The sequence below is a fragment of the Squalius cephalus genome (genome assembly GCF_949319135.1).
Source record: "Squalius cephalus genome assembly, chromosome: 15".
NCBI classification, from domain to species: Eukaryota; Metazoa; Chordata; class Actinopteri; order Cypriniformes; family Leuciscidae; genus Squalius; species Squalius cephalus.
The window spans coordinates 24109988-24122785 of NC_137136.1; the positions used below are offsets into that span (position 1 = coordinate 24109988).

The 12798-nt window shown below is 37.1% G+C and overlaps 1 protein-coding gene across 2 annotated transcripts in view; it reads right to left on the reverse strand.

Moving 5' to 3' along the window:
- Positions 1–1053: 1053 nt before the first annotated feature.
- The window catches only part of ncalda (neurocalcin delta a), a 53582-nt gene continuing 41837 nt past the window's right edge, over positions 1054–12798 (reverse strand). For both annotated transcript variants that reach the window (XM_079894858.1, XM_079894859.1), the window contains 3 exons: positions 8351–8750; positions 4471–4576; positions 1054–2529 (listed from right to left, as the gene is read on the reverse strand). In XM_079894858.1, coding sequence (XP_079750984.1) covers positions 2432–2529; positions 4471–4576; positions 8351–8728 — 582 coding nt within the window. In that variant the 5' untranslated portion in view covers positions 8729–8750 and the 3' untranslated portion in view covers positions 1054–2431. The remainder of the gene's footprint in view (positions 2530–4470; positions 4577–8350; positions 8751–12798) is intronic.

The following is a 12798-nucleotide window of genomic DNA, read 5'->3' on the forward strand; positions in this document are numbered from 1 at the left end:
CCAAGAATGCAACCACGGGATTAGGGTGAATCAAATGTAATAATTTAAGAATCAACCAGTAAAATAAATAAATAATAATAAATAAATGAATACATAAAAATTATAAGGAACAACTATATAAGGAGAAATGTCTTAAAGTATTGCATAATGCTTTCACGTTTAACAGGTTATTTACTTTTTTTTTTCTAGTGATAAAGTATGTGTATGAGCAGTTTAATTAATAACACTTAATCAAAAACAAACTAATTAAAACTTAATCCATAAAGCCCTAAACGGTTCTATAAATGAAGCACCTGACAGATCCCTTTAAGTTTTTATTTGGAGCCTTTTCTCCGATCTTTTTTGACATCTTGTGGCCAAAGTGGGTACTACTACATTTCAACCACGAGCTGCCATTGAAGAAATGTCTTTTTTCTAAAAGCAAATAAATGCAACAACAACAACACACTCCGTTCTCTCCAGATTTAATTTCTGCTCAATATGATAACCAAAACAAATTTCTATGTCTCAAATCTACAGTCACAAAATACAGATTACCATACAAAATCTACAAAATGCAACAATTACAAACAATTTGTTTGAGAAATAACAATTGTACAGTATAAATTTCTACAATACTGCATTCATATTTTTGGCACCTGACCACGATATAATTGTGATACAGAAATGTTACGTCAGATGTTTAAAAAGAAAAAAAAAAAAAAGAAGAAAAGAACGAAAAACTACATAAAATATGCATCGAACATGAAATAGAGCAGTTTTGACCTGCCACTTTAACTTTTTTCAATATTTTTACAAAACAGCAGTTGTTCAATGAGTAAAATAAAACGATAAAAACATTCAGTTATGTTCATTAACAGTATAGCAGAACCAAATGCACTGCGGTGAGGCATTTGACGTTCACAGGGACATCAAGAACACTGAACATCAGCAGGAGGAGGAGTGTGGATCTCTGCGGCACGACAGAGGGTGATGTGGGAACTATTAGGAGTTCTGAATAAATGCTTTCTGTGAGTATATGAGTGCAAGGGGCATTTGAAAAGCAATGGGTCCCATTTCCATTTACACACATTTTGAAACGAGTGTCTCTCAGAATGATTCGGCAACATAATTACATCTGTTCAAGGGGTGAATGGGAAGAGCACAGAGTTAAACTCTCCAACATGTGAAGGTGCAAGCAAATTTACTGCAAAAAAAGAAACCACCATATAAAAACCACTCACCCACAGAAACACTTGAGTGCGTTTAAGGCAATTCAGTAACTTGGTGCTCATGTGTACAATCCAGAGATACAGATAAAAGTGATTGTAAAAATCAAAGAAGCTTTGAATCAATAAAGCTTTAGTTCTTGTTCAATAACAAAAACGTTCTGCGATAATGCAAACGATGCATCACGACACCTATAACCAGGGTGAGCGAACAGGGCTGTGACTGATATTGACCACAACACATGCATACAAATCACACAAATACTCTCCCGTCCACGAATGCAGATAAACTTGATGTTACATGCTTTTGCTAAAAACGTCAATAAAACCCATCGCCGCATCCAAAGATGGAACTCTTGAGTACAGTTTTGCATGCGTGTCTGATACTTCAGATTTATATACAGGCCTACAGTTACTAGAGTACAAACATTAGAAAACTGGAAAAAGAGAACGCAGTTCAATTCATGTCATTTGAACAGTAGACTGTACGACCAAAACCAAACTAATCCACACTAAATTGAATGTGTGCTTCCAGCACTAATAAGGCTCTTAAGATCGGAAGCATAACGTGGGGAAACTTCCGTGTACAATTTACAACATCTACAAGCCTGATTTATTGGTCCCATGGGATAATAATACTGTGATGATTATCAATGAGTTGAGAGAAACTTAACTATATAACCTAATCTAAATGAAGTTAATAACTCCCCCAATATTTAGATCACTAAGGCTGAGGTGTTTGAACAACAACTAGTGGTGATGCCACTGCAATGATTCAGGCATCAGATTATTCTTCATTATTCATAAAAGAAAGAAAGAATTAGGAACAAAACATTCTCTTCTACTGGGTGCATGAATTATTTCTCATCTTAAATCCCTGTCTTGAAATGTTGCATCTAATACCCAGAGAAAATAAGAATAAAACTATGTATTTAACATGACATTGAAAGCTCTTTTCTAATCAGGAAGTGATTGGAGCTCAGATGAACGCTCTAGCTCCCCTGATTCACTCCATCACAGGCCTCTTGCAGAGATAGCACAGCCAATAACTCTGTGTGTGTGTGTGTGTGTGTGTGTTACTAGATCTGGCCAAGCTCAGTCTGATGAGACCCAGATGAGCCACTCTGGAAAAAACACCTGACCCGCCATCAGTTCCCTGCGACTATATCAAAAACTAAATTAAAACCCATAAATAAATAAAAGGATGAAGCATGAGGCTGCTCTCAGAACTGTCCTGCACTGCTGGGGTCACACTGTAGCAGACGCACGATGGATGGGTCACTCTTCGCCCCTTTGATGAACTCCTCCAGAGACAGTTTTCCTGGAATAAAACAGGAGAGGACACAGGCTCTTAGAAAATCATATTATTTACAATGGGAAAATGATGGCTAGCTTTCCGATATCCGGCTCGTTGCGTTAGGATCTGAATCAACCTGTAAAAATATGGCTAGAGAAAAATGTGTTATGGAAACAATGGAAGAGATTTTAGCTTTTCTATTAAATCTAATAAGCCTTCAGGTCTTTGGGTTGAAAAAAGGGCAGGATATAGACAGTCAAGAAACGAACAAAGAAACACTCGCTTAAAAATAAAAAAAGTAATGTAATCTTTAATCTTAATCTCAAAATCAATATCCATTTCAAACCGTTTATTATAATTTGATTTGTAGGATTTAAAATTTATATTAAAAAATATTTTTGTTTTCATTTTATTTCAAGAATAATATATTGGATATAATATGATGGGTTATTTGCTATCTGACAGATTTTAAATATAGGGGCATCCCAAAAAACATGTAGTGATTGAAGTTCCCCACAAGTGGCATGTGCAGCATCGGCCAGCAGGGGGCACTGCCTTCTCTCAGCATTCAAAGTGAGCGGTGGCGAAGGAATGCTAAGAATCAAAGGACGCATACAGACACTGTTAACCCAGTGAGGAGTGATGAAATAGTAAAGAACAGGTCCTCTCAAACATGTACGTGATGATAACATTAGCATTCATCGCTCATGTTGCTGTAGCTCATGCGTGGACTGCACGGTTTATTTTGATAAAAACACCACTACAAATGAACATGGTCCTATGTTCTTCAATTTCCTCCGTGATCAATAAAGTATCTGTACTGAGTGATACCACGCTTCCGCTGCTTACACAGACAACTGCCCACAGATACACAAATATACACACATTCTCCGCCCCATGTGACTCTGGTCACGAGAGAGCAGGAAACGCAAAAGATCATCTGACCATAGAATCAGACCACTCTTTCCACTCTCTTCTGTATACTGCCATCTGTTTGAGTGTTGATCATCAATTTCATGCACACAGACATGCACTTAGACAGTCCTAAGCCTTGTTTAACAGCTAATGGGGCTCTTTAGGGCAGCTAATTGCACCAAAATGTATTTTTACCGAAACAGAAAAACAGAAATCATATTTAAATCAACACTGAGTTGTATATAAACATTTCAATAGCATATGAGGCTGTTTTATATCAACTTTTTAATGATATATTTATGTTGCTAATTTGTTTTTGAATTCTAAACATTTAAATGTCGGGTGTAATAAAACTGATCTTAAAAGATTTATTCAAACATACATTAAATAATAATAATAAAAATATTTATACAGGTGAAGTAAAAATATAATGAATATCTAATATAGTGCAAATAATCAGCAAAATGCTCCTCTTTAGAGCTCTTTTTCTAGCTAATTAATGAGCTATGGACTAGGGATGCTCATAATTAACTGGTTACATTAAGAATTTTGACCAATTAATACTATCAGTTCAACAGTAATTTTTCAAGTTATTTTAAAAATGTTTGTTGCATGGTTAAAAAATGCGCTACACATCTAAGATTGAGCTTTTCAGAGAAAAAAGACTAACGTTGTGTATAAGTCACATTTTATTATTACATTAGTGTAAAATACTGTTAGGCCTAATATAAAGCGAAATGTTTACAAACATTATAAACACTGTAAACGTAACTAAAGGTTGTTTAATTCCCCTAAATCAACAATAAATTCTTTAAATTTAACAGTATTCATAACAGAACAAGAATGAAAAATAAAAGTAGCTGTATAAACGTCAAGTCAAAACGAATTAATTTCAAGCGACGTTTCAGTATGTTGACAGTCAAAACACGTCACCGGAGAAGTACTAACTAAAAATCATGTTTGGTTAATGATTTCATCCCTCAAAAGACCACCCGTGTATTATGTCATTTTTCATATAGGCTGAATGAAAAAGGGTAAAAAAGGGTTTACCATCTCGGTTGGTGTCCATTTGTCTGAAGATCTTCTCTGTTCTCTTCTCAGGTGTGGACTCATCCTCTGGCATCTTCATCACTGATGACACCATCTTGTAAATCGCCTGTGGGAGACACAATACACAAGAGAAAAATAATCAAACCTCAATCAAAAAATCATAAAATACAGTAATCTCATATATTAATGCTACAATCATCAGCATTATCATACCCCAAGTGTATAAAATGTGAAATTTCAATGATGCAAGTCAGACACCACAATGAATCTAGCAGAATCACTATAACGAGGTGGAAAGCCTTAAAGGGATGGTTCACCCAAAAATGAAAAATTATCCCATAATTTCTCACCCTCAAGCCATCTTAGGTGTATATGACTTTCATCTTTCAGCCAAACACAATCAGAGTTATATTAAAGAATATCCTGGCTCTTCCAAGCTTTATAATGCCAGTGAATGGTACCTTAGATTTTGAAACCCAAAAAGTGCATCTATCCATCATAAAAGTAATCCACACGACTCCAGGGGGTTAATGAAGCGAAGCGATGCGTTTTTGTAAGAAAAATATCCATATTTATAACTGCATAAACTATATTCACTAGCTTCCGGTAACGGCCGTAAGCGAGTCTAGTTCCGGTGGAAGACTGACCTCTGACCCGACGCATGACGTAGGCGTAGCGTAAGCTTAGGTGAGATTAGACGCCTCTCATGGTTTAAACAAACAGGGCTAGGAAACAAACTCAAGCTCCTCAGACATTCTCTCTAAAAATTCTCATTTTAAACTTCTAATTCGTGACCGGTGTTTTGTTTTGCTCTATCCTCGTCGATACGTCCTTTATACCCCCTGGATCCGTATGGATTACTTTTATGATGGATTGATGCACTTTTTTGGGCTTCAAAATCTAAGGTACCATTCAAAGTACCGATAAATTGGATAATTTTTGGGTGAACTAACCCTTTAACAGACGTTACTCCCCTTATAATAGCTCCTGTTCAAATGAACACTAAACAGACTTTATTATCAAAGGAATAAGAGTAAGAAAGTTAGAACAAGACTAACAGTACTAGAGTACTAACAGTCCTGACTACACACTCAGCGAATAACCAGCACATGACTGACTGCAGCGAACACAGAATCTACAGACAACTAATGTGGCATGCATGAAGATCATTCAGAAACACGTCCAGTATGATGATCTTCAGGAAGGCAACAGGTACTCAACTGAAATTTTTCAAGTATAATATAATTGTATAGAACTTTTCAAAATAAATCCTGCTCCAAAGTAACTTTATAGGAAACAGAACCTTACAAATTAGCCGCAAAGAAATCTTACATTCATTGATTTAGTACATCCATATTTATGCATTGCAAATTTAAATGTTACATTTTCATTGTAAAGTTTAGCATTTGTTGCACTTTAAAAAAAAAATTAAAATAAATAAATAATAATTATATTTTTTAGCATCATTACTCCAGTCTTCAGTGTTACATGATCCCTCTAAAATTCTAATATGATGCTCAAAAAACATTCATTATTATTATCAATCTTCAAAACAGTTGTGCGCCATTTTTTTAATCAGGCTTCTTTGATGAATAGAAAGTTCCATTTCATTTATTTGAAATATAATCATTTGTAACATTATAAATGCCTACTGTAACTTTTGATCAATTTAATGCATCCTTTCTGAATAAAAGTATTGATTTCTTTTATTCCCCCCCACCCCCAAAAACATTCTTACTGACCCCAACCTTTTGAACAGTAGTGTATAATGTTACAAAAGCTTTCCATTTCAGATAAATGCTGTTCTTTTGAACTTTCTATTTATCAAAGTTCAACTGTTTTCAACATGGATTATAACAATTCATGTTTTTTTGAGCATTAAATCAGCATATTAGAATGATTTCTGAAGGATCATGTCACCTCTCTACTGCAATCTTGGCTCATTCCTACCAGATCAATGATAATCTTTGGTTTTCACATTACCACTGCAATATTTTCAATGAGATTTATATCTGCAGACTGTCAGGCCACTCAAGAACATTCTACGACTGATCCCTGAACCAAGTTGAACTAGATTTAGATATATACTTTGGGATGTTCTGCAGGAAAGTCCATTGATCATCAAGCTTCAGTCTCTGCACCGAAGGAATCACCATTGCTGCCAAAATGGCTTGATACTAAAAAGAATTCATGACGTCCTTCATACAGTCAATATTTCCCCTTCCCCATATAAAGACTGGACCGCCTCAATGTTTGACCATAGAGATGATGTTCTTCTGCTCATAAGCTTTTCCTTGTTTTCACCAGATAGACCGCTGACCCATGGGTATGAGACTCCATAAAACATTCTTCCAGAACTCCACAGGTCTATCCAAATGAGTTTTAGCATATTCAAGTCTGCCTTTTATGTTCTTCTTGGTCAATTGTGGCATTCGGCAAGATGTCCCAACATGAAGGCTGTGCTTGTCTAGTGCTTCTTATACTCTGCATTGAAATGTTTTTTTTTTTCTTTCTTCTATTTTCATCGGGTCATCTTGCAAGTCTCTGCTTTTTCTTCAAAACCCTCAATGGTTTTTTGGTACAACATATTTTAAACTCATGAATAAGGCTGTCAAACTGTCTCTCAAAGAACTTTTAGCGTTTTTGAAATCTTCTTGTAGACTTTACTTTTAAAAAATAATCCTTTATGAAAAATATAATTATGATTAAGCCAATGAAAATACCAAATCAAGCAAGCAAGCAAGCAAGCAACAGGGCCAGCAGGAAAATCCTGCACAAAAATGGGGCATGTCAAAACAAAAGCCAGAAAACACCTCAGACCCCATAGGGTTAATGTTGATTGTGGTTTTTGAATGCAAGGACTAGTTTATCTAAAAAAAAAAAAAATGCAGCATAGCACATCCCTACTACGAATGGTCGCTATCATCACTATGTATCATCTTGTGTTTTTTCCTCATCTTTTGTGTTTTCTCTACAATCCTACCTCAACTACGACGGCTGCTGAGCAGAACGAGAGATTAATGAATTATTAAAGGACTTTTCCATCTGCAATATATATTTTTATTAATAACTTTAACATCAGAGGGGGAAAAAAAGTGTGTGCTGTAAAGCGCAGCTCTCTTGAGACGTTATTGAGTCTTCACTCTACAGATGGCTCCATTACAGATCTGCAGCCTGTGTGCTCCTTTTTAACGCACTACCTGGCTATTCATCATTAAAAGAGGACAAGACATTCAGCATATCATTAGATTTACATCAGCCTTCCAGGCGAGGAAGTGAACCATGCATCAAAATAAAAATGCCATCAAGATATGACAGATGTTCTCATATCGCATCCTTTATAACCACCAAAACAGAAACAAATAACATTTTTACACGTTACATGAAATCTGTCAACTAAACCTTTAATAATTTATTTTAATATCATTTGTGTGTAACATTTTTCCTTTTTTTCTAGTTATAGTAAAATGTCATGGTGCAGGGCCTCAGGATCTGAGCAATAACTTGCAGAAAGCAAAGAGAAATCAGGCCAATTGCATTAACAGCAAACATAACCATGTGAAGGAGTGCACTTTGATGAAAGCTTGTTTATCAGAGACAGAAATAAGGCTCAGCCTTTCTTTACAGTATGGAGCTTCCTGACAGTCTAACACCACGGCTATCCTTGCTGCTAACGCACTACATTCTGCAAGTGAGAAACAACAACATATGCGATGTGAAAATTGGGTATAGCGGGACTCTGTTGGGTTCTCTTTTGTGTCTCCTTAAGCGATATCTGAATCTATTTCAGACTTAAGCAGTCATGGCAATGATGAAAAAAGCTTTTAAAGAGTGCCATTATTAAGGTAAAATCTTAAAAGCTTTAGGTAGCCTGACATACCTGCACAATCTCAAGCATCTCCGACTTGCTGATGTATCCGTTTCCATCCAAATCATACATGCTAAACGCCCACTTGAGCTTTTGTTCCAGCTTCCCTCGTGACGTGACACTCAATGCAATTATGAACTCCCGGAAGTCTATTGTGCCGTCGCCATTCGCGTCAAAAGTACGGAACACGTGCTCTGCAAACTTTGAGGCGTCTCCATAAGGGAAGAAGTTTCCGTAGATTTTCTTAAATTCCTCCATGGAGAGGTTGCCACTGGGACAGTCCCGTAGAAAGCCTTTGTACCATTCCTGGATCTCATGCTCCGTAAAGTCCGTGCTCTCCAGCAGGTCCTGCATCACCTCAGGACGGAGCTTGCTGTTCTGCTTCCCCATGTTTTAGTTTCACAAGACAGCGCTGGCGAAAGAAAGGGAAGAGAGAAAATGAGCATAGATGGAAAGCTCAAGTCTACATAGTGTTATTATTTTGGTACCCTATTCTGCCATGATCCTTTACGCCAATACATGCCAATTATCCCAATTTATCTGTGGCAGTCAAGAATGCAATACCAGCCCTATTTTGAAGAAGTGCCATCATACACATTTCAATATTGTTCATACAGTACCCTACACCAGGGCTCTGAACCAGTTCAAGGAACAAAAACAGAAAAAAACCCCGGAAGAAACAAAACACAGACGAATTCAATCATAATGAACAGAAAAGCTTATTTTAAATTACCATTGACCAGTTAATAATTTTATTGTACCGTTTAATATTTCAATCTGGCAGTCAACCAATCATAAAATTCAAATTCCTATGCAAATGTGACGCATCCAACGTGAGCGAATCTCCCGAGCTCAGTTGTCATGTCATCATAGGTAAGTCGCAATAGCAATGCGCTGACATTAGGTTTTGGATCTCAGGAGTTTTTCCGAGGATATGTCACCAGCCGCTCAAGCATTACATTTAAGTGAAAACGAATGGCAGGTCCATTACCCACCACGTGTTTTGAAACCAGCAAAAATATCAGGTGCTATTCAGGAAATGAAAAAAAAAACAAAAAAAACAACAACAACTATTAAAAGAAATTAAACAAGTTAGTATTGTGGCTTAATGTGTGGTCAGACAACTCATTATATTGAACAGCAAAAATTCAGCCACTCGGTGACCTGCAGCAATAAAGCTGCCCCCCGGTTTCACAGACAAGGCTTAAACTAGGCCCAGACTAAAACGCATGTTTGAGCTGTTTTAACTGAAAGCAACTTGCATTGATCTATCTTAAAATATGTCAGTGCCACTGTTTTGTTGGCATGTTTATAAAAGCTACTTAAATATCCTAATTGAACTAAGGCCTAATCCTGGCTTAATCTAAGCCCTGTTTGTGAAACCAGACCTGTATGTGTGAATGGGGTCCAATTTTTCCACAATACCCAATCAAACCAGTCACTGAAATAGTTACGGTATCAGGCAATGAAAGCCACCAGCTTTAAATGTTCTAATTCAGAGAAATGTGTTCGGTCTTTGACTTCCTTATCAGGGATGTGCCCGAACCAGAATGTTCAGAAAAGAAATGATGCATTCTATGGAGCCATTGAAAGGAGAAAAAATATTTTTTTGTGTTGTGTTTGTCGTTCTGCTCAATATGCAGGGTATTGAAATCGCTTTTGAATGCACGCACGCTTGCTTTTTACTTTCACTTTCCAATTCGCGATCATGCATACTCTGTGTATAGGGAGTGGCAGTACTGACCATACATTTTACAATATAAGATATTTATTAATGACGCTCAGGATCTGTTATGCACCAAATCCTCTGATATCGTCCTGTCAGTCATCTCTCCTTACTATCTTCATGTTAAAAGTGAAATCTGCTGTACTGTAATTAGGGATGCAAATTATCGATTAATTCATTAATCATTAATTGATTGACCTTAACGATCGATTAACGAGTAACTGATAAGCGGCTATTTTCCTGAGAATGTCACGGTATCAATAGTGTCTTTAACATAAAAAGCAAAATATTGCTTATAGGCAACTGAATAAAAATGCATGTTATATTGCTCAATTGATGTTTTATTGTAACAGTTGGGATACGGTACAGATAATGGCATTTATGTAGTTTAACAAAATAAATTATGCACAGAAAATTAAAATAGGCCTACATAAAAATAATTGTGCACTGGCTCACCTGTTGCATGTGAAACATTAAGCAACATAAAATAAATTTTAAATAAAAATCTACATGGGTAGGCTTAGCCTACAATATTAAGCCTACATATAATAATCTATCTGGTAAACTACTTGAATGAAAAACTTGAAACATTAGCAGCAGCAGCACTTATAATCCCCCTTGGTCTGAGAAAGGTAACAGTAAGATTACTAGACCTGGAAACTTCAAATATAGAACTGGTGACAGTAAAATTAGAGGGCGTCCCTCGTTTACACTGTCAGTGAAATGTGACCAAATTCCGATTTTTTGCTCGCATGTGACACAGATCCGATGTGTTCTATGACAGTGTAAAAAGGAAAAAAACGCATGCATTCGGATATATCGAGATCGGTTTCAGGCCTCATTCATATGTGGAAATAAATCGGATATGTGCCAATGTGACTGTCATGTAAACAGGCAGGTCGGATTTTCTGAGGCATTAGGCAACGTCTCCGCAGTTTAATGACGAGAGAAACCCCGACGCGCGTCTGCAAAGGGACGGATGGCCCGACGAAACGTTGTGTCGTCGTAGGAGAGGAATGTGGACAAACGTTGTACACAACAAAATTTCGGACCCACTGCTCCTTGTTAAAGCCAATATTTAAAGCCAGTATGCTCCCACCAGTCCTGAGATCTCTCTCACACACAATAACTGAAGCATATGCGCAATGGTGGCACTTTTCGTCCTCCTTCGCCTCAAATTTGAAATGCTCCCACACTCCACACCGTTTTGACCGCCTCATGTTTGGTTTCTTTTTTGACCGCCTCAGGTTTATGTCGGGTCTCTCGCCGCCCGCGAGAATCTCGTGTCACGTTCGCAATGTTCAATTAGCCGACAATTAATTTAATTGAGTAAATTCTTGTCGACAATTAATCGATAATCGATTAACCGTTTACATCCCTAACTGTAATGCAACAGACTGCCACGGCAAGCTTAACAACGTGGTTTAGGGGCTCTGTAGAATGGTTTATTCATTTTCTGTGCCTCTCCAAATTCAGATTTAGGCTTTGGGCACATCCCTATTCCTCATGATCTAAAGCAGTGTTTCTCAACCCTAGTCCTGGAGGACCCCAACATTGCACATTTTTGAAAGTCTCCTCTTTCTGACACACCCATTTCAGGTCCTGGAGTTTCTTCTAATGAGCTGACGAGTTGAATCAGGGGTGTTTGATTAGGCAGACACAAGAAAAATGTGCAGTGTTGGGGTTCCTTAAGGAGCAGGGTTGAAAAACACAGATCTAAAGTACATGACAAAGTCTTAGCTGCAATTCAACACCGCAGTAACTTTTGACAATGAAAACTTAAAAGGTCCCATTGCATGGATTATTTTATTATCTTAGAATGTTTCCTGGGGTGCCCTTATAATGTTAGTATGTTTTTTAGATCAAAAGTTGTTATAATTTAGAAATAAAAGGCATATTTTAGATTTTAGCCTCTGATTTGGACGCTCTGTTTGAAGGGGCGTGTCTGCTGTGAGACTTCAGTGTAAACGCCCACTGCTGTGATTCGCTGACATGCTTGCATATGAAATATCTAGCATTACATGTGGAACTCTCTCGAATACTTTTACTATTACAGCTATTAAACGTTTTTACTATTACAGCTATCGAGATTAACGAATCGTGAGAAGTTTAAGTATTTAGATCTATTCCCATCACATAAATGGTGCAGTGATGAGCACTGAGCAGATGACAGCCTGTTGATCACGTGAATGAAGATCTTATCATTGCAACGCAGTTTCTGCACTCTCACTAATGATTTCACCAATGCAAACATGAAGTAAGTACAGTAAGAGCTTCGTTGTGCAGCGTAACGGCGTCATTGACTTCATAACGAGTTTTGGCAAGTGTCCAGATAAACTCGCGCCGTGTGATTGACCGCTTTGGCGATTGGAAAGGGATTGTTCTTTAATCGCTTTCTGTATATGTATTAATCACAGTTTAAGTAAGATTATTTTCATCCTACTAAGAGAAACGACATGAAGTTGATCGTTTAGTCACTGGCTTGATTTACTGATGCATAAACAGTATTGAACGACTTTGAGAGAAAGATTATCTGTCTGAACTTGAACAATTACACATCACAAATTCACATAACCCACTGGTTCTTCAGAGGCTCGGATGACGGAACTAAAAAAATACTTTTATGCCAAATTCTCTTTGCAGGCAAAGCAGAGAAAGGGGAGGTAACCTTTCCCCTTATGACGACATAAGGGGAAGATTTCTAGATTCGCCCGTCTGAGCTTTCATTTTCTCA